Raw genomic sequence first — 23,677 nt, forward strand, 5'->3', positions numbered from 1 at the left:
CATAATAAAACGGACCAGGCATACACAATTCTTATGAAATATATTTTTCCGAACTTTTATGAATGGATTTATATTGCCTTATTTAGTATAGTTTTTATCTTTGGTTTAATTGGTAACATTTTAGTATTTTACGCTGTATGGAGTAATGTTCATCTACGGAATACGACGAACTTTTTCTTGGTTAATTTGTCCATTGCCGATTTCTTGGTTCTACTTGTATGTTTGCCACCAACCGTTATACATGATATTGCCCAGACATGGTTCCTTGGAGAGACGATGTGTAAGATAATTACATATTTACAGGTAAGACTTATAATATCTCTCTCTCTCTCCTTACATATAAACAGGTAAGTAGTTGTTGTGTTAAAACAAGTAATCTCTTTCTGTGCAAGAAAAAAGAGGGACATAGCATTGGGGAAACACCTTTAACTGAATAGATATTACTTTGCTACTACCGTTTTAATTAAAAAATATCTACTTTTCGTTCTTAACGTATGGATTTAATTCTATAGTTTTTTTGAACAACAGATCTAGATGTCAACACGAAAGAGTAAATAAATTTCTTTTCACAACCTGTCTTTATTACGGAAATGATTTTTATCTATACATTTGTCTATATTTCTTTAGTAATGGACTATATTTTTACAACAATGATAACTTGTACAAATCTATTTATAGAAATAGAACAGATCGTTAGGATGAGCAAAGGTTTGCATATTATAAAAATCCTTATAAAGGGTATTACATTCGAATTTATTCCCAAGCGAGTCTTGTCTTACATATGACCCATTTAATTCCGTTTACCTTGCTGATTGTTTTTTATGACCATGAATTTTGCTGAATAAGTTCGACAGTATATTTTGAAAAGTTTAAATTGGTTCAACTGTTTACACACATATTTAATTAAGCCGAATGGGTTCAACAGTAACACAATTCTTTTAGGATATTAAATTTTGTAAGAATACAATTATAATGTTTTCGTTTTGCTTAAATATACAGAAGGGAAAGTTATATCGGTTCTACTCTTACACATACATTTTGGAAAGCTGAATTGGTTTGACTGTAATATGTATATTTTTGGAAATCTGAATTGGTTTGACTGTTATATGTATGTTTTTGGAAATCTTAATTTGTTCGACTGTTACAGGTATATTTGGACTCTTCAAAAGAGATTTATCTTTTTTACCACGTGTATATAATACGCATTTTCGCACATTTTTGATTAGAACTTTAAAGACTTGTTAAGTAGTGTCACGTTTTCTTTCAAGGGTTCCACGTTAATGGCTGTCATATAATAGTTATCAAAGGTACCCGGATTATAATTTAGTACGCCAGACGCGCGTTTCGTCTACATAAGACTCATCAGTGACGCTCATATCAAAATAGTTATAAAGCCAAACAAATACAAAGTTGAAGAGCATTGAGGGTCCAAAATTCCAAAAAGGTGTGCCAAATACGGCTAAGGTAATCTATGCCTGGGATAAGAAAATCCTTAGTTTTTCGAAAAATTCAAAGTTTTATAAACAGGAAATTTATAAAAATGACCACATAATTGATATTCATGTCAACCCCAAAGTGCTGACTATAAAATAAACAATCATTGGTTGCTAGCACGATGTAAGAAATAGTTTGTTATCAGTGAAGCCGGTTTCTCCAGTGCATTAGAAAACGGGTTGAATTCAGATATTTGGAATTTAAACAAATTCTATAAGAATTTACAAAAGAAATTCTCTTCCTTCCGGATCACCTTCACTTATATATTGGTTTTGTGTATAAAAAGGGAGATCTTAAATATTGCCAATTGGACTTCTATTTTGCAAATATATGATAAATGACAATTCACCATACGGGTACAGGTTACATAACTTTACATACTTTTAAATGTATTCACTGCCGAATTTATCTATTCTTTATTGTTATATATGTATCATTTTCCCATGACGCAACATAAAAGGAAACAACTTCCTTGAAATAGATATGTTTCACAATGAAATAATATTTTGTTCATTTGACCTTACCCTATTTGATTTTCTAGTTATAACAATACTAAGAGTATTCATTTACTGAGAATTATGTGCATATTCAATGACATGCTTATAATTCATAACAGTAGACATTTTTTCTTCGACATATCTTAAAGAAACGGAAGATTTTTAAGAAAGTTTCTGATCAAATCAGTTTTTATTTTCAAAAACAAATGTCCGGTATACCAATGTATGTCATATTTTTATTCAATCACACATTTAGTGAATAAACATATTTACTTATGTATGCTTTCTCATGTAATAAGATTATTTTATATGAAATGTTTCATCAATGCATGATTTTCTACTGCAAATTGTTAAATTCTTATCAGGAAGAAATTGATATTGCGTGATTTGATATTTTCCTTTGATTTTTTTAAAAAATAACAACATTTCATTTGAATTATAAATTTTGTAACATTCAAACACTTACACAGAATAAAAAGGCTGTGTTTGTTATGTAAAGCCAATTAATTGTCGGATCGAATGAATTACTGTGTTTATGTGAAGCCAATTAATTGTCGGATCGAATTAATGACTGTATTTGTTAGGTGAAGCCAATTATAATCGTCAAATAAACGATAATATAGATTTGGATATCATATAATACTCACATTTGATTATGTTTGAATGTTTTTAAAGTTTCTAAAACAAGTGTAACTGGTTTACTGTCATGCTTTATTTATAATTAATGTAATGACCAGTTATGATGGCCACATAATTTTGTTCAGGCGAAAACAATGACCATTTCTATATGGTTGAGTGTTCACACATTGAGTTGGTAATCAAAGTATTATACGTTTACTTCATGTGTATTTCACTCTATTTGTATAATTTAGTTTACGTCTTACACTTTTAAAGTGCAGGCTAGATGGTAACAGCGTTCAGTAGAATACGTTTATAGATATCTAGTGGTTTTTCTGAAGTACGTCTATCTTTGAATTCAGACAGAAGTTGATTAAACTTGTGATTTGATGTCTTCGAATCCAGTGGAAATTTTGAAAAGTCTTAATTGCAAAGTTTTGCTATTAGATTTCAAGATTCTTGTCAAAAGAGTGTTTGATAAAAGTCCATTCCACATTGCCTTCAGCTTGCAATGATGAAAACTTTGAATTGTCCTCATTAAGAAGTAAGACTTCCAGGTCATGTAGAGATAACCAAATCAATTCAACAATTAAGGTATTACTACATTAAATGGCATTTGAAATATTGATTCCATTGGGAATTAGAACGCATCTGATTCTAACCACAATGATAATTATTTAACAACATTGTCTTGTTACTTGCACTGCTTGTAAATGTCATCCATTGTTGTCTATCTCAGTATGATAAACGTTTTGATAACATTATATCCTTGAAAACTACAAATACTTCATAAAAAGTTAAATCACAAAAAAACTGATCTCCGAGGAAAATTCAAAACGGAAAGACCCTAATCAGATGACAAAACACATCAAACGAATGAACAAACACTGTCATATTTCTGACATGGTACAGGCATTTACAAATGTAGAAATATATTGTGTGTATTTAGAGATTCATGTCTCCTTCTCTTCGACCTGTATACAGCAAATGTAATTATAGTTTTGTACTGAACTGAAAGTAGAGAAGATGCTATCGGGATATCGGGATACCCACATCACCTTTTGTTCTGTTTGATAACCTTCATAGATTAACTGGAAAAGTAATGTCTATATTTCCCTCTAATCACTTTCATGAGGTACAAGCAAGAGGTTTAGCTAGCTATTAAACCAGGTTTAACCAACCATGTTCTCTGTCCCCCAATAATCTTGCTGCTTGGTACAGTTTGAAGTTTGGATCGGAACCAAGGCACTTGTTTTAAGGTTCAGTTACGACAATTAAAGAATTAGAAAAATGAACTGAAAGCCACTACCATTTTTATGCACATTTTTTATTGCAAAAAGTGATTTAACCAAGCTAAAATCTAAACCAGGCATATCAATTTTTTCCTAGCTGCTAGAATAAACTTCACGAAATAATTTAACTATTTTAAACGTAATAACAAAGTTTGAAAATTGTAAACCTCCTTGTCATATACTGGATTAGTTCAAAATTTTAAGATTTTTTAAAGTTATTTTCATCAAGTTTTAAAACAAATCCTTCCGATTAAAAGACAGCAATGAGAGTATTTTGTTCTAAAACATCCAATTGCAAGATCGATACGAGGAAGATATCTGCTGTAACTCAATTGTTAATCAATCAGCTAATGCCGAATACAGCTTTAATACAATAAAATGCTGACAAATCCTAAGTGCTGATTGTTGTATACCTCTACTTATACTAGGAAACAATTAACTAGAAAAAAAAACTCTCAGGTTCATTACACGCCACTCAGAGTACATTCCTATCATTCGTATTCCAAGTTAATTTCGGTAAAGCCGCGAAAAGTCAACAGCTATAGTCTTTCATTTGGTCTAACAAAGTTCAAAAGTGAAAGAAAATAAATAGACGAAGTCTGACAAAAAATAATGATACATTGGCAGCAACTGTTCAATTTTGCCGCCATATTTAATACCAGACATACGGTCTAATTGATTTAAGTGTGCTTGTTTTTTCACAAGTACCTTAGGTTATCTCATTATTTCTGTATCATATACAACGAAAATAAAGTCAGCAGATCATACGAACATTAGAAAAGATAAATAAAATATGAAGAAACATATATATATATATATATTTATTGAAAACTTCTTGATTTTCAATTACTTGTGATCAGAAGAAAAACGTATACCAGACGATATTAGCGAAGTCTTATCAATATTTCATTATCATATTGTTAAAGGACAGAAACTGTCCTGTTTATGTCTTTGGATATTATTTTTTACGATGCCATAACTGTACATAGGTACTTTTAGGCTGTAAAAAAATGATGCAGTATTTCTATCAAGATTATACTTACTTAACCATAGCTCTAAACAGAAGTTTTAAAAGAACTAGTTAAATTATAAGTAATAATTTAAAACAATGAATATGAAGGCAAGTCGTTACTTAAACTAATGTTATATAATATATTGCGAACACTCATACAGTTTTTTAGGAAAGTTTTGAAACTACATATACATTGTAGATGGTTAATTGTTAGAACGACCTTAAGTGTGATGCAACAAAACAATGTCAGTTCATGGTATACTTCATATAGTTCGAGGGTGAAATGTTTTTATAAGTTATCATGTTTTATATGATTAACTCGTTCCAATTTAGGGTCGAACTGACAACTATTTGAAAACTTTCAGATTTTCGTCGAAGTGTTTACAATATGTGCATAACAAGTAGCGATATAGTATAAAAGGGTATTTCCGACTTTCTAAGTTTAATACATCTATAAACAGTAAAATTTTCCATTTTTTAAAATAGTAATAACAGAGAATAATTACCCCATAAAATTAATTAAATTTTCATTTCGTAAAAGCTATCGTGTCCTACTTTTGTCATTCATCTTCCTCTCTTGTCATTTATCTTCCTCTTTTGTAACATAAGTCATCATTATTCGTTTTACAGCGAATTTTTAAAAATGTGTTTACTGTTTACAATCGTTGATGCATTAAAAATAAACCATGATCAGGGACCTAAAGTTGTACAATTTTTATTTTATTTTTGGAAATAGTAATATATAGCGTTATAATTTGGTAATGTATCAAAAAGTAAAATCACAAAAATACTGAACTCAGAAGAAAATTCAATCGAAAAGTCCCTTATTAAACGGCAAAATCAAATGACAAAACACATCAAACGAATGGACAACAACTGTCATATTCCTGAATTGGTACAAAATGTTTCTGTTATATTTGGTTTATACCTAATATTTGCCTTAAGATAGATGTAGGAAGATGTGGTAAGAGTTTATATAATACAATATAATATCTCTTGTTATCCATTTATACACTCAAGCAAAATATATGATAGAAACACTGAAAAAATTATAAAAATGTTAAACTGTTCAGTGGCATTGATTCGTATTATCTCAAACTAAAATTTCTGTATCACGTACGACAGTATTGAATTTATAAAATACAGCGACGTTTTAAAACGTCAAAACTGAAAGGGCTTTCTAGTGATTAAAAAGTGTTGATCTCTTAGGTAAAAAATCAAACTAAAACAATTACATTGCCCCCGTGTTTCTTAAATAAAGGCAACTAATAGTAGTATACCGATGTTCGAAAGTCATAAATCGATTGAGGTCGTGTAAAAATATATGTTTTCATTCAAAAGTCAATTTTCCTTTAAGAAAGATGTGAAATTTTGTTAGTAGCTGCAAGTACTCTCAAATCGTTCTTTCTTGTTAATTTGACCTGTTTCTATGTGTAATGCCTTTTCGTTATTTAATGTTTACTTATGTAGGGTTATATCTGTCTATATATCAGCTTTGATAAGTGTTTGGTATTACTATAAATGTTCACATATGAACAACAAAATTATTTATTTTCTAAAACATATTCCGTTAAAACTGTATACCCTACGATTAAAATATTTTCATTGTGTATATATAATGGTTATTTTGGTTTTTTTAGCTTTTTTGAAATTGAATATATCACAGCCGAATACTACGGTTGCCTATATATATTCACCCCTTTTAATGAATTTGTATTTGTATTGTATCATAGATCATATTTAGTCGTTCAGTGTAATATGTCTTATGATTGAGTTAAGCCATTTCAATTGATATTTTATAGTAATTTTTTATGTTGTTATGTTACACTATTGTCATAGATAAGGGTGAAGGTTGGTACCTTTTTAAATGTTTAAACGTGTTGCAATTATTTGCCCCTGTCATAAGTCAGGAATCTGATGTTCAGTAGTTGTCGTTTGTTGATGTGGTTCATGAGTGTTTCTAGTTTCTCGTTTTTTATATAAGAGACCGTTGGTTTTATCGTTTGAATGGTTTAACACTAGTCATTGTGGGGACCTTTTACAGTTTGCTGTTCGGTGTGAGCCAAATCTACGTGTTGAAGACCGTACTTTGACCTATAAAGGATAACTTTAACAAATTATGACTTTGTTTGAGAATTGTCTCATTGGCACTCACGCCACATCTTCTTATATCTACCTGCTACACTTCCCATAAGTAAAAAGTAGTTTCTTTACTATTTATTCTCATAAATCATTTACACGACACACACACTATAGTTAAATGCGTGCACTAACTTTACAGCGTGTAAGACTGACATTTGCTTTACATCGTGAGATACGCACACTGTCATATTTTTGCTAAGTACGCACACTGCCAAACAGCGTGTTAATCATGCATTTGCGTTTCAAATACACACACGTTAAATACGCCACTAGTTTAAAAACGCCGCACGAATTTTATCAGTTGTTGTCTTCCATATATATTAATATAATTGTAGGGATCTGAATTTATTCATAACTTGGCTTTTTCTTAACAAGTGTTTCCTTAATAAATATGTTGAATAATGACACCAACTGCACTGATTTTATTCATATGAATTACATAAATCATGTGTATAATACAATAGAAGTTAAATCTTTTGCATATCAAAAGGTAAACTGATGCAGACTGCTAGTTTATGTCCCTAAATTGGAGATTTAGTATCAGTCAAATTGTCGTATAACATATTATTTTATCCATACACTACATAAATTGAACGATTTTGGTTTAATCCTCGACATAATCATTAACCCTTCATAAAGAATGATATTTAATGTGTTATCTGGCCAGCTCTTCTACATTGGTCCATTTGTAAACTAAACTGTATCGATATCAATCCTATTGAAAGCAATAAAAGTAGAAAGTTTTTGTAATTACACCACATAAAAGATGTTATCCTATAAACTTTCATTCTTCTATACAGTGCATGGTGATAAGTTGTCAGTTTTAATGACAATAAAATCGAAACAAGTTTCGGTTGAAACAGTTCATTAAATTACCCAATGAGAAAGTATATATTACTGACAAGTGTCTGCAAAAAAGTTTTTTTTCTTGATTAACTAATTGGTGATTTCGTTACCACACGTTACTTAAAGACATTTTATTGCAGATATTTGATCGGACGTCCTTGTTGTAACTTATAACATTTAAAAAATCACTATAATTATGTTTAAATCATTTGTCAATTTATTTAACTAACCGAATGTATCATTTCATTCGTACCATACTTGTTAAATCTACGCTTAGTATATTTTTTATAAGGTCCTCTGACAATATTTATTTCTAAATATAAGAAAACAAAAACATTTATTAAATTACCGACTGTCTGAATATATCCTTCACCCATTTTCTAAAGAATTGCAGTTTACATTAATTGACAGAGAAATGTTAGCATAAAAAAGTAAGATTTTTAACCAGAATTTGTCATTTAAACCATAAATATTTACATGATTTAACGAGCTAAGTTTCTTTTATATTGTCAATAGTTATGCTGTCACAATTTCGATGACACTAATAGAAAACCAATTATGATTTCTGGTTTAATTTGATTATAAAAAGTAACTGATGGAAATGAACCCACGCCTGGTTGATTGTGTTCTAACGCTAAAACTTCCCCAGTTAGGTTATGAAGACTTCTATACTTCGCAAGTGTTAAGGTCAGTATCAAGAACTGACCTTGAGAGAGAAATATCTAAGCGGTCTTAGATCTTATAAAGACTATAGAATACTCGTCTAACCTAAGATATTTACCAGTTGTAGCTTATTCCCATATCGTAACATGAATTTTACTGAGTCTGGATTTGCATCGCCGGAGACACATAGCCTGTCGACGCACCAGATTCCGTTCCGTTCATGGGTATTTATCATGTTTCTTTTCTGTTTTTTGGTATTTTCAAAATATGTTAACGAGAATGACCATCAGTGAAATTTTGAAGTCTTTTATTAATATATAAAAATAACATTTATATGTATTATTTCCACATAAAATAAATACTTTGGTTCTCCCAATCTATCACCGGTTATTAAAGTGACCGTAGATAAAAATGAGAACTATTGTTGTATCTAAAATTAGAATTGAAATAGACGAGTCTTAATGCTACCTTCCTTCTTTTGTATGATAGTTGATTGTATTGAAACACGATCTTAGTTGTTTTTAGAATCCAACATCACTGACATATTCATTTTTTTATAATGTAATATTCTATGGGTTTTATAAATCTTTTCGTGTTTTAATTACCGAAGCCTTAAAACAATGATTGGTTACAGATTTAACGTTTGTGCAGATTTTTTTATTAAGATTTCCTTTTTTCGAACGGAGGAATAAGAAACATTACAAAATAATAAATTTCATCTATCCTTTTGAAGTTATATATTTTTTTTTAAATAAGGATATTTTATGCTCAATTCAGAAATAGTTTACCTTAGCTGTATTTGGAAAAACACTTTCTGAAATTTAAGTCCGCCCCTTGAAATGTGCATAAATACATAATGACGATTTTAGTCTTAGAGAGGATTTTGTATTAGTTGCTACTGGTTTTGAAGTAGCTGTCAGTAACTATGAGTACTCTCAGATCTGAAGTATAAAAAAGAAGATGTGGTATGATTCCCAATGAGAAAACTGTCAATAAGAGACCAAAATTACACAGACATTAACAACTATAGGTCATCGTACGGCCTTCTACAATGAACAAAGCCCATACCGTATAGTCAGCTATGAAAGGCCCCTATATGACAATGTTAAACAATTCAAACAAGAGAACTAACGGCCTAATTAATATAAAAAAGTTAACGAAAAACAAATATGTAACACACAAACAAACGACAACCACTTAATGACAGGCTCCTGAAGGTTAAGGGTCTTTTTGTAGTTGCTACGTTAACTCTGTGTTTTTGTAAAACATGTTTTAGGTTTTTATTTGATGAATCAATCCCTTTTTAACTGATTTTTATAGTTTGGTCTTTTGATGTACTGTTACTCTACTGGCTCATGTTAGGGGAGCTTTGGCGCCTTCAAAATAAATTAATCAAGACACAATCTGTATGTGCCCGTTCTTATTCAGTGGTTATCGTTTGTTGCTAATATTATATTTGTTTCTCGTTCATAATTGTGTATATAAATCAGGCCGTTATTTTTGTGAATTATTTTACGTTTGTCATTTTGAGCTATAGCTTTTGATTTCTGTGTCACTTGTGAAGAGTTGTCTGATTGGTAATTATACCATATCTTCTTATTTTCATATTCAAAGATTTTACAATTATACATTTGCTTTTGTACAGGGTGAATTTTGAGTTTTTTCACAAAGTGATCTTATCGTATACCCCTGTGTGGGAAAATCAAATACTTTCTTTTTTTATTATACTTTATACTTTTATCTTGTACTCGATGTAATACATGAATATCTGCTTTGCAGGATAAAAAATACTGCAAATATGTAATGATACCTTCTTGTTATTTTTCAGTGTGTCAGTGTGCTAGTATCTGTGGTGACCTTGACAGCTATATCAGTTGAACGATACTTAGCTATCTGCCGACCATTGTCATTCCGAGGCTCCAGGTTCCGAACAGCCCTTGCTGTGCTGATAATATGGATACTTTCTCTAGTGTCCTCGTTTCCATATCTGGTGTTTATGACATTGATTCATGATGATTTAGTTCCTGAATCAATTGTATTGCTAACAAGTTGTGTATCATCCGATTTCAACCAAGAATACATATTCCAGATATTTTTGATGGTAATATTTTTCCTGATCCCATTCCTCATAATGACATATACATACATTCGGATCGCTTTGTGTTTATGGAGAAGCAGTACATCAGGCTCTGTTGTTTTAAGTAAGTATGAATACTGTACTGAGAAACAAATTTATTAAACATAACTGAATCTGAAAAACAAATGACCAGTTAATAATCGACGTGAGTAGGTATTAGCTATACATAAGACGTAACACGTCAGAATGTACGACAAGGATGACATTGGTTAAACGTTGTCAAAACAGAAAAAAAAACATCAGAACAAGTTTCTTTAGCCGTATTTGGCACAACCTTTTGGAATTTTGAGTCCTAAACGCTCTTCAACTTTATACTTGTTTGGCTTTCTAACTAATTTGTTCTGAGCGTCACTGATGCGTCTTATATAGACTCATTAACTAATCATAGATACCCGGATTTAAATTTTGTCTGTCGTATCAAATTCTAAGCCTGGTACCTTTGGTAACTACTTACAAAAGCTGTGTGAAAATGAATTAATTTATAGATTATATTGAAATCATGTGCTATTGGAATTCAACCATACATACGCGTATTCTTCATTTATTTTTACTAAAGTCAGTTTTTATAACTGCAATGGAACAATATCCTGTACTACATTGATTATCACCAGAAAATGAATTTGCGTCTAAGGACATTTTGTTCTAAACATACCTGTACAAGGTCAGGAATATCACAGTTGTTTTCTGTTTGTTTGATTTATTACATCTTTCGATTGGAACGTTTTGCAATTTCCTTAGAGTTTGGTATGTTTTGTTACTCTACTTTTTACCTCGTCATCGGTCCAAAAAAGAGAGTTATATTGTGTCATCTAAAAGTGTTATCTTTCTACCCTAATGTTTGAATTTACGTTTTAAAAGATTAATAAGGAATAGTTAAACTATGTATCTTCATTTTTATGTTCTGAATGCGTCTTGCAAACTTACCTTTATATATTATTTGACATAAGACTTTGTAACAAATTTTCTTATATACTTTTTAGGCATTTATTTTATCGAAGAGGGTATATTCCGTATTGCCGTGGTTATATATTGCACATGTCTTCCTTATCAAAATAAAGCAACTGTAACAGTTTTGTTGATTTGTTAGAATAAAATTGGCTTCCATAGCGGAATTGATTTCGATGCAAGAGAAATGATATTAGTTATCTGTGATAAACGAGAAAAGGGTGGGATTGTACCTATCGCAATAAAAAGACAATCGTTTTGATTTTAATTAATTATTGACAGGCTATAGATAATATTTGGCTAGAATCATGGTGTTTTTCATTTCAACTTTTTATCTTCAGTACAATCGTTTGACAATATTTATTTTAATTAGAAAAAAATTAACCTGTCTTCAAGGTTGAAATCAGGAATATTTGTTTAAAGTATTAAGTGTGGAGAATTCAAATGTACGATTTAACGGGAAGACAGACTTAGATTGTCTGTAACAGGTTTAAGAAATCGTACTTTCTTAAAACTATGGTGAGGTTGGATTCTCTTTGACCCATTCCCCACGTTTCCTATCTTAAGTAGCGAGAAAAGTGTTTTTAAGCAGTAACTACAATAATATTTTATTATCAATTCCACGAAGGCATCCATTCTGTTTTATTTATTAACTAATATGAGTTAGCTACAGATAAATATTTCCGCAACAACGAAAATATAGAATTTAATAGCTATCAAGAGAAATCTTTCAATTATAAATTTGATACCATAAAGGGTTTTTGATGTCAAATAAAATTATCAAATAATAGAAATCAGTTTTTTTTTCCAAATACAGAAGTTTAAAGTCAATTAACTTCAGAGATTCGATCTTGGATAGTTCCAAACAGATTTGAAAATTCTCCAACAGATGGAGATTAATTGTTTGTATTATTCCCTTTTGTGATAAAGTGAAATATAAGTTGTAATTATAAGAGAATGATATTAGAATTCATGCATTGTATAACTTTTAAATCTCAAACAGCTTGCTAAATACAGCGTTTCAGTGTGTAAACTCTTAAAAATAATGCATTCGATAAAGGCATTATTTTCCAAAATATTTGATAGAAAAGACTCCTCACCAAAACAACAATAACATAATATTGAAACATGGATATAGGCAAATTATTTATGTTATACAATATTGGATAGTTCAAAAGTTATTAAGTCACACAGTAATCAAAACACAGTTTGATATATAAAATATTTATTTGCACAATATTATTATCGATCATGCATATGTGTGCAGCTCTTCATTTGTACTTAGAATGTTGCTTGTTTTTATGATTTTGTCAGCGACCGGTCTCGTTTTTTTGTTATGTATACACGAGTATTTTTATGCCATAGGCCAACATTTTTGTATAACAAACAAAATCAAGTGTCTACTTTTTGATCGGGTTGTTGTCTCTTATACATATTCCCTGTTTCATTTCTTACTTTTATGTTCCTTATTAACTTAAATAAACAAATTCATTTGTATAATTCATATACTACATTGAAAAAGTTTTTCTCTGGACACTATGTCTTTAAAACAGGTAGTGGATTCCGAAATAAAAAGAGATGTTGGTACAAAAAAAGGCAACATAAGTATACCACTGTTTAAAAGTCATAAATCGATTGAGAGAAAACAAATCCGGGTAACAATCTTATTAGTTCTCAAAGGTACCAGGATATAATTGAATACGTATATAGACGAAACGCGTGTCTGGCGTACTAAATTATAATCCTGGTACCTTTGATAACTATTAATACGTCTACAGAAGACTTATCAGTGACGCTCAGATCAAAATATTATAAAACCAAACAAGTTCAAAGTCGAATAGCATTGAGGACCCAAATTTCTAAAATTTTGTCCCGAATACGGCTAAGGTAATCTATTCCTGGGATAAGAGAATCCTTAGTTTTTCGAAAAATTAAAAGTTTTGCAACAGGAATTTATAAAAATGACCAAATAATTGATATACATGTCAGCACTTCATACTGGGCCGGTGATACCCTCAGGGACGAAACATCAACCAGCAGTGACATCGACCCAGTGATGTACATAGTTATCAAAGGTACCATGACTATAATATAATTTTATAAGCCAGACACGCGTTTCGTCTACATAAGACTTATCAGTGACGCTGAGATCAAAATAGTTATAACGCCAAACAAGTGCAAAGTTGAAGAGCATTCCAAACAGTTGTGCCAAATACGTCTAAGGTACTCTATTTCTGTTTTTTTTTTAAATATTCAACAGGAAATTTATAAAAATGACCAAATAATTAATATTCATGTCAACACCAAAGTGCTGACTACCGATGATACCCTGAGGGACGAAACGTCTACCAGCAGTGGCATCGACCCAGAAGTGTAAATAGTTATCAAAGGTAACAGGATTATTATTTAATGGGTCAGACCAGCGTTTCGTCTATATAAGACGCTCAGATCAAAAGGAATATATTGGAAAGCAGCATGTTCAAGATTACCTTCCACTTTTCCTGATTTGTGAACGATATTCACCTCTCTTAACTCAAACACATGAAAAGAATGGATAACAACTGTCACATTTGTTTAAAGTAGAAAATTTTGAACTCATGTCTATTCATAACTTTTTAGTCCTCCAGAAACTCTATAAAAGTGTCTACAATGTTAAATGAGTATTAAAACTGTCTTAGTGTTGATCGTTTTTACCCTCTTGATACTATGTTTTTATCTCGATCGTTAAACGGGCACTAGATAATATGTTTTCTGATTGTGTCTCGATTGCTTGATATCCTCTAGATTCTAATTTGTATTCTTCTATCGTTTACTGTCTACTTGATACAGTGTAACCTGCCTAATATGACACATGAGTACTACAACATTCTGCTTTCACCGACACTTTTTCATGGTCCTAATATATACCTATCCTCGCAGAAAAACCTTAGTATACTATTCTACTTGTCTCGATTGTTTTATTTCTTACAGAAACTATTGTTATGTATCACAATTGTTACATTTCTCCGTATTCTAATTTTTTGTTGTATTGATCGTTTAATGCCCTATAGTTACTTTATGTATGTTGTCTTATTCTTGAAATGTAATAATTTTTTCCCTATCTTTTTTCTCCTACGAACTTCTTTCTATCTGTATCTTGTTTTGGTCTTTTAGACTCCTATTGTTAATATTACTTTGTATTTCCCTATTGTATAGAGGGTACATCATAACTATCTATGTCGGTCTTTTAAAGTCCTCTTGTTACTTTTGCTTTATATTTCTCTATTATATAAAGGGTTCATTATATTATCTGTTATAAAACAGGGTCAATTTTTTTCGTGGCAGTTTAGCGATAGACATATTATGTAGACAATTGTTTTTGTTTTTGTGTTCTATTTTAAAGCCGTCTTTAGTGCAGTATACAATACATCTGGCTTTATTCGTCTTGTTCTTGATTCGAATGCTAACACTGATGTTTACTTCACTACATTGTAAGATGATCCAAGTAGTAATAGTAAAGATAACTGTTAAAGACTAGAAAGGATGCATAAAGAAATAATAATTGTGGTATTGCTTCTGAGACTTTTGCCTTAGAAAAACTGGATTAGTTATTCTCATTTTCGACTCTCTTAAACAACATCAAGTATCTACAATCAAACGCCATCTTCCAGCTGTAAACCAGTACTGTGTAGTCATGTGAGTGAATCCAACGAAGTAGACTTGTTGTCTGATCTTACACCAATTACTAGTGCCAAATTCTCAACGGACAAACATAAAGTGATAGAGAAAGCCACCAGCGAGATTCTTCAATAAGATTCCTCAAATGTTTGTTACATAATGCACAGTTATAAGAGCAATTCATCAAATAACATGAAATCTTCCTTACATATGATGTTCCGTTTGGGGAAAATAATGACAGATTACTCTTTATCTTAACTATATACATCATAAATGAATTATAATGTGTTTGTACGCGGTTACATAATTTTAAATGTTAGTTATTGTCATTTCAGATAGTAGATCGGAAGGAGCAACAATACAATCCAGAGCGAGAAAACGAACTGCCCGGATGTTGATAGTTGTAGTTATTGTGTTTTTTATTTGTTACATTCCGGTTTATTTGAGTAATATATTCAGGTAAGGCTATCATTAAAGAAGGGTCATGAATAGTCAACATTGGCCTGTAGAAAATAAAAAAAGATTTACACAGAAGAAAACATTTCAATCCTTGCTAAATACATTCCGCAGATTTCCATAGCATTTTAGGTATCACACCACCAATTACTCCCTCCAATTTAGAACGTATGTGAAAGTAGGCCTACTCGGACAAAACATAGTGTATTTGATGTCATTGTTTACTTAAACTAACCAACAAATTGGCAGAAATTAAACTTTTATATTAAGACCATTTTGAGTTTAAATTTACTTGTTTATGAGTTTGCATTCAAAATTTAGGATTCATGCACTCCATAGTATACTAATTGAAGAGTTCCAGAAAACAGGGGTTATTTGTAGTGGTACCTCTATTTAAAAGACCTCTTCTTCCTGATATGATTTTAAACATCTGTTGAAAGTTAGCATGTAGAAAGCTGATACATGTACAATTCAGGATATACCTGGTTTCTATGAAGTTAAACTAAGGAAAAATATTTAGAAAGCTATGAAAATTGCAAAATTTGGTTCAACAGATAGGGACTTTTAATTGGTGGTCTGACACCAATAGCACGTGGTTAAAGACCGTTGAGTTATAAACAAGTTATAAAAAGTGCCTATATATTTTGCGCTTGGATTTTTCGGAAATTGCGTTAGTAATGAATTCAGGTTACAATTTACAACTGGATAATCATAATCAATATCGAACATATGCTAACATCTTCCGTTTGAAAATCTTCCGACAAAATAGTACTTTGTTACTGACATGATTTATAACATATTTTTCTTAAACTCGTCGCTGTCAAGATTTTCAACGGGAAGTATCAGTAATCATCTCTCAATTTTGAATCTCTCTCTGGTTATTTTGTTAAAATAACATAAATAACACCAAACAAAAACAAGCGTTGTATTTTGTAATATTGAAAATTGTCAAAAATACTGAACTCCAAGAAAATTTCAAAACGGAAAGTCCTTAATCAAATGGCAAAATCAAAAACTCAAACACATCAAACTAATGTATAAAAACTGTCATATTTCTGTCTTGCTACAGACATTTTCTTATGTAGAAAATGATGGTGGATTAAGCCTGGTTTTATAGCTAGCTTAACCTCTCACTTGTATGTAATTTATTACATAAATCGAAAAAAAATATTTTAAACATATTTAAGACAAGTTATTGCATCTTATATTACTCATTTTCTACTTTGCGGGTGCGAGTGCTGCCTTGTAGCGGCATTAGTCTGCTCTTTTTCGAAATCTATAAGGGTGTCTTTCACGTGCAAGAGATAATGACTCTCTCTTAACGCGGGTCAGCTATTTATCGTCCCCTTCCAACGGACTGTCATCGTTTCCTCAAAACGAAAAAGTAATACTCAAAGGCAACGGCGGAAATACAACAAATACGTGCTTTTTAGACGGAAAATGATTTTTATTTTATTAAAAATTGTGATTCTGTGACTATAAACGAAAAATTCAAATTCTATTGAAAAACGTTATGGGTAATAGTATAAACATGCATATCGTATTATTGAAATGTTTTGTTTATTTTGTCTTTTGTGTTGTCCAACGATTTCACTAGCTTTAATATGAGGATTGTATATATTTAGTTATTTCCCAAAGTTCTTTTGAAGTATTCTTGAAGGTACATTTTCCACAGTTAACCCATCAATTATGACATCATGTGCGTGTTGAAAACAGTTCTGCTTGTTATAAACTGTTGACAAAGCCATCTTTATCAATATAGTCAGATAGCAAATAGAAATTATAGTTTATTCAAGTTCTCCTTAATGAATTATCAAATGAATTATCAAAAGAATAGATATAGTAAATATACGTTATTGATCACAAGAAAGGAAGTCGTCGACAAATAGTACTAAATACTTTGTTTTAATATTTGTCGACAAACATTACTTAGCAATTTGTTTTAACTCAGATTAACATATATATGATAAAAGTGCGTGTAATATAAAAAAGTTTCCTTCAATATCGATATCACAGCTATAAGCAATGGATTGATTCACCACAGTGGAAAATGATTTATTCCGGATTTGTTGTCGCTTAATCAATGTATGACTATTTAACAGCGATATATTACTATTGTCTTTATTCAATGCATAGTCATGACGAGAACAATTAAAAATAAGTACAGTATGCAGGGGCTGCACTGAGTAGTTGACAAAATTGATAGGTGACAAATGTAGACTGCAACTGGATCATGAAGGTAAATCTACAGACCATTTACAAAATTTCATGGATTATTAACGTACATAGAGCATTGTATATAACGCTGTTCCCATTCTGACAAAACGTGGCAGCGTATCTTTACATTCCTTACAACATAGCAGACGCACCACTTTTACAAGTATTTAAATGCCGATCGCAAAAAAGATCAATGGATGACCATGTTTGTATACTGCAGTTAATCATAAATTAAAAAAGTTGAATCAAGAACAAGAACTTAACCATATGTAAATACGTATTTATATAATTCACATCGGTCACTTCTATGTTCATCTTTGCTTTATGGCATACATTAAACTGTCTTTGATATTTAGGGAAAACTTATAAAGCAGAATTAACAAGCTCAAACATGCAATATTCGACGAAAACAAATTTATTCTAGTTTAAATACCTCCCGATAAGTTTTATAGTCAAGATGTATTCAAATATTTCCATTCCAATTCAGAACAAACATTATTATAAATGGGACCTATTAAGATGACAAATATGTGATTCTAATGCATTTTTGTTAATTTCAAATGTATTTAGTTTTCTGGAATAATTATTAGATATGTATAAAAGAAGATAACAATTTAAGTTTATAAAGTTATTATAATTTTAATTAGGCATCTTTACAGAAAGCAATAATAGGTTATAGATTGACTTTGTTATAATTGCCAAGTATGTTCAGGCTAATTTTAAACCGTTTTTTTGTTAAGGAGTTTGTTTGTTATATATATATAAATTAAAGCAACATAAAATTATAGTGGTTATATAACATTGATAATATCGCATGAAAAACAAACTTCAAAGAAACAGAAGAATATATTAATAAATTAAAAACAAAACACACAAAGAATTTCATTGTAATAAATATTATAGCCTTTAGTTGTCGTATTTGCTCTCTAGAGCATGACTATATTTATTGCAGTCCTTTATTTTATTTCTCGCATGCTTACAATCTAATTATATTTACAATTTGGTCAAGGAACAAATTGATGAAGTTTATGAATAAAACGATTTGATAATTTAGTAAATAAGTTATGAAGCAACATATAGTAGTAAGATAAGATTGATCGTCTCGCATACAAAAACAAATTCTTAGAAAAAAAAAAGAATAAATATTACACCAATAATGCATAGGATGTAATATCGGCCCATTACTAACAGGAGAAAATGGCTAATTGAAGTTCCAACTTTGAGATTGATCGAGAAAACGTAGGCCATTCAGAAATCAATGCGGAAGGATTATTTAACTTATTTTGACTAAAAAGAAGAAAAAAACACCGTTATTTGGTACAAACGTAAATGAGATAAAAACCCAACATCTAAAATTACCTGAAACTGAAAACAGAGTTTTTTGTTGATAAATTTTACACGGAAAAAGGCCATTTGGACAATTTATTAAGATGCTGTTATAATCTTCTAATTAAATAATTGCATGCCATTAATAGCTATTTTCTAAAGTCATCGTTCATTGTATTTCATAAACATTGACATATTGTTCCTGTTTCTCTGTATGAATCTCAACAAAATACCAAATATTTTAGAAGCATTGCACTGATTTACAAATATCTATTTCCTTTAGAAAATTAACGTTTATTTTTAGAACAATTTGTCAATCATTGTTATTTAATTATTACTGCGATCGACGTCTTGTATGTTTCTGGTGTCGACTTTAACTGTAATCTTACCTACCACGAGAAATAAGCAGGCTTTGTTTTTATTTTATATCTTTCTTCTTACTGCTGCTAGATTAATTTTTGTTTTCATATTTTACTTACAGGTCTGACAAGTCGTGCTAACACGAATCTTTCAATAAAACGATCTTAGCTTTCAACAGTCATTTTGCTTTTTCGGAAAACGCATATAATTTTATATACCAATGTAAGGTTACAACAGGTATAGACACAATATAATATGGTCGGGAAGATTAAAAGTATGATTAGAATAATTTGCATAATCTATAATCTAAACATTAAAAAAAATTGACATCTGAACTCTTAGGTTCTTAGAGTTCTTTGTTGTTTTGTGTTTAGGATTTCGAAGCTTGGCCTCAGCCATCAAAGCAGAGACATTATTTGTTAGAATGCGTTTTTCATGCAGAATATCAGTACCGTTCATGGTAAATTCAAAAAAGGTGGAGTCCAGAAAACCTAAAAAGGAAACGTTAGAAGAATGAAAGATGACTGTCAATTCCTAACCTGGCTTTTGTATTTGCTTTGATTTAATAATACTTGAACAAGATTAACAGACCATAAATATATTAAGTAGCTGACCATTGGTTTACTTCGTAAGCTGACTTTTGAAATGATTAGATTTTTATTAATTGAAATTACACTAAACATTTTCAATGGCAGTTTTTTGTTTAATTAACTGTTAATGCGCTACAAAATGGTTTTCTTTTAATCTTACATCGTTAGAAAACTTTGCAAATGACTTCAGGATGGTTGCAACCTTTCATGTATAGACTATAGAAAATAAACAGATATGACTTAAATAACGGAAAAAAACTATTGTGCCTTGCTTATGAAGATAAATCCAGAAAAACGTTTCGAACGTATGAAATAATCTAAGTTGTATTTGATTTTTATACAGAACTAGATTGATACCATTGCTTGTTTGGTCAATCTTGATTATTTCCACACAATACGTTTTTTTTCCAGCAGGTACACATTACCTTAAACTTATTTAGTACATCTGTTGGAATCTCTACTTTTAAATGCACCTCAGTTTCCTATTTGATTTGGCTTTACAGGTGTTTCGACTCGAGTTTAACTGAATCGTTTGTTCGTTGTGCGTATCAACATATAATTTTACCTTTCATGAGATTTTAATACACAAATAAAGTTTTGATGGTGTAAAGGTAGCATTCGGAATACAAGAGCTTGTAGCTGCTACTCAGACTTTGTATGTTGATGAACCAGGCTTATGTCAAAGATCGTCCCGTTCTTTCTTTTTTTTTAAGTCCATTGAGATTCTTTGTTGGTTATTTACTTTGTCTTTATGCATTCTTGTTATTCTTTGTTGACATATTTGTTTGGTACTATATTGAATGTTAGCCAATATTGGCTGCTACACCCCTAATTTGTGACAATTTTAACTGTTTAATTTGTTCACAAGTGGTTGTCAATATAATGAAAGTGTATGCGACTGTCATACCATAGGAGGTTAAGTTAGCTATGAAAAAAAATCAATCTATCATTTTCTATATCTGAAAATGCATGAACACATCAGGCATTTGGCAGGTGTTATATATTCATTTATTGTGTTTGAGCTTTTGATGTTGTTGGTATGTTTTTAACGACCAGTGACAAGTTTTCCGTTCAAATATTAAACACATTTTGAGAAGCTTAGGTTTCAACCCCTAACAAAATGTTGGATATCGAAGGATGCCTGAGTCTTCAAGGTCAAGGTAAATCCAGAAAAGTACATCAGACGCAGATAATTGATAAAGTATTTATATAAACATGAAACTAGCTTTGAACTTGACCGACACGCTAAGCAGAATAATTTTATATTATTAACTGATTTGCCCTTTTAAAAAAACACTTTTAATGTAAAAATAAGTAGATAAGATTTGAAAGAAAGGCGTGTTAGATACATGGAGGTGATCAAAGATCTTTTCTATGCTTGATGATGTTATTGAAGCTTGGTATTTGTACATTTTGAATATTTTTGTCTACCGAAAAAGTCATCTTTTACGCCTTGATATCGTTATATACCTAACACATATTATTTCTGTCATAGGGTTCTGTTTGATTGTTAATGTTACATTACTGAGGATAAAGGGCGGTCTGTGTTGAAATGAAATGTATGAAATCAGACGTTTTGTTGTATCTATTTCCAGAATGTTTAACAGAAACGTAAATTGCTATTGGTATCACTTAAACTGCTTTAACAGAATAGCATTCAGCTTATTGAAACAGACATAAAGCTTAAATGAAAATTAGACAATGTAAGAGTAAGAACATTTTATAGATAAAAATAATAAACTTGATCATTTAAAAAACAATAATGATCATAATAGTTATGTGGATAAAAAAATAGATCAATTAATGAAATGACTACATAAATGTGACGGTAAACTATTAAAGATTTAAGACTGTTCTAGAATTATGAAAATAAAACAGCTTTTTTAATGTATAAGTTACAAAACAAATCGGAATTATAATCCTGGTACCTTTGATAACTATTTACAAAACAAATCGGAAATCAGTAGTATTTAAATTCCTCCTTGTGAAAACTGGAATTCAAATATCTAATTGTTGACATTGTAATATCCAGATGTGTATTAGGAAAGGATTTTGAACTTTATAAACTTCTACCAGGTTTTATAAAAATGAAATTAGAAGATTGTACAAATGTTATGCGTCTTTCTTTTATTAACTCAATCAAACACTCACAAAGACGGAAAAAACTACTAATACATATAAACATACATATGAGTAGAAGGAACACAAACTTATCGTCAAATCTATCTACACCGCCTAAGGCGGTTTGGGTGTTGTTTTTTTTTTTGTTTTTTTTGTTTTTTTTTTATCTTTTTCTAATTTTTTTAACTGGCAATTTACAAAATAAAGTGTGTAATGTGTCATGTCAGAATCCGGAACACTGATCACTGATGTGATGATATCAAGGACTTCAAGTTCACCAACAGAAATATCCAACAATTCTATAGAAAAATTGAAATAAAACTTTATAAAATGTATGCTCTTGAAGTACTGTTATGGATTAATCTTTATTAGAAACGCTCAAAACCAAACAAAAAAAAAGACAATGTGTTTTAGTCGATTTTAGTCTCTGATGCATGATTTTTTACTATTAATTGGTTTTGGCTTTTAACTAGCTGTCAGTAACTGCGAGTACTCTCAAATCGTATTTTCTTGTTAATTCGACCTGTTGATACTGTTTATAATGCTTTTTTGTCATTTTCTATTTATATGGATCTTGGCTGTATACCAGCTTTGATTATTTGTAATATCTTCAATTTTTTACTTATTCTTACAACATTTGTATAAACTTCAAGATTATAAAAAACCGTTTTTTTTCTAAAGTGAACATTGATTGGTTAAATATTTCTCAGTGTGTTTGAATTTGTTTGATAGCCTTTTGGTCATGACTGTTTGTCTCTAATATTTAATTAACTGTGCATTTGTATTCAGATCAAATGTATTCGTTCTTTGTGTAATCATACGTTTTTTGATTGAGTTAAGTCTGCTAATTGATATTTTATGGTATGTTTTTATATGTTGTGATGTTATGCTATTGTTTCAGAAAAAGGGAGAAGGTTTGGGCCCATTAAAACGTTTAATCCCGCTGCAAATGTTTGCACCTGTCCTATGTCAGGAATCTGATGTACAGTAGTTGTCGTTTGTTTATGTAATATATACGTGTTTCTCGTTTCTCGTTTTGTTTATATAGATTAGACCGTTGGTTTTCCCGTTTGAATGGTTTTACACTAGTAATTTTGGGGCCCTTTATAGCTTGTTGTTCGGTGTGAGCCAAGGCTCCGTGTTGAAGGCCGTACTTTAACCTATAATGGTTTATTTTTTTAAATTGTTATTTGGATGGAGAGTTGTCTCATTGGCACTCACACCACATCTTCCTATATCTAAATATTTATAAGCACAGTAACACATGTAGAGCTGTTTGACCAAAGGGACATACAACAGTAGCA

General features: G+C 30.5%; 1 protein-coding gene across 1 annotated transcript in view; it reads left to right on the top strand.

Annotated features, from left to right (window-relative positions):
* Positions 1 to 202: 202 nt before the first annotated feature.
* Positions 203 to 23,677, top strand: part of LOC134697368 (orexin receptor type 2-like) — a 33,252-nt gene continuing 9,777 nt past the window's right edge. Inside the window, exons 1-3 of the mRNA XM_063559604.1 lie at positions 203 to 280; positions 10,393 to 10,765; positions 15,639 to 15,762. Coding sequence (XP_063415674.1) covers positions 242 to 280; positions 10,393 to 10,765; positions 15,639 to 15,762 — 536 coding nt within the window. The 5' untranslated portion in view covers positions 203 to 241. The remainder of the gene's footprint in view (positions 281 to 10,392; positions 10,766 to 15,638; positions 15,763 to 23,677) is intronic.

The sequence above is a fragment of the Mytilus trossulus genome, chromosome 1, assembly GCF_036588685.1.
Source record: "Mytilus trossulus isolate FHL-02 chromosome 1, PNRI_Mtr1.1.1.hap1, whole genome shotgun sequence".
Lineage (NCBI taxonomy): Eukaryota > Metazoa > Mollusca > Bivalvia > Mytilida > Mytilidae > Mytilus > Mytilus trossulus.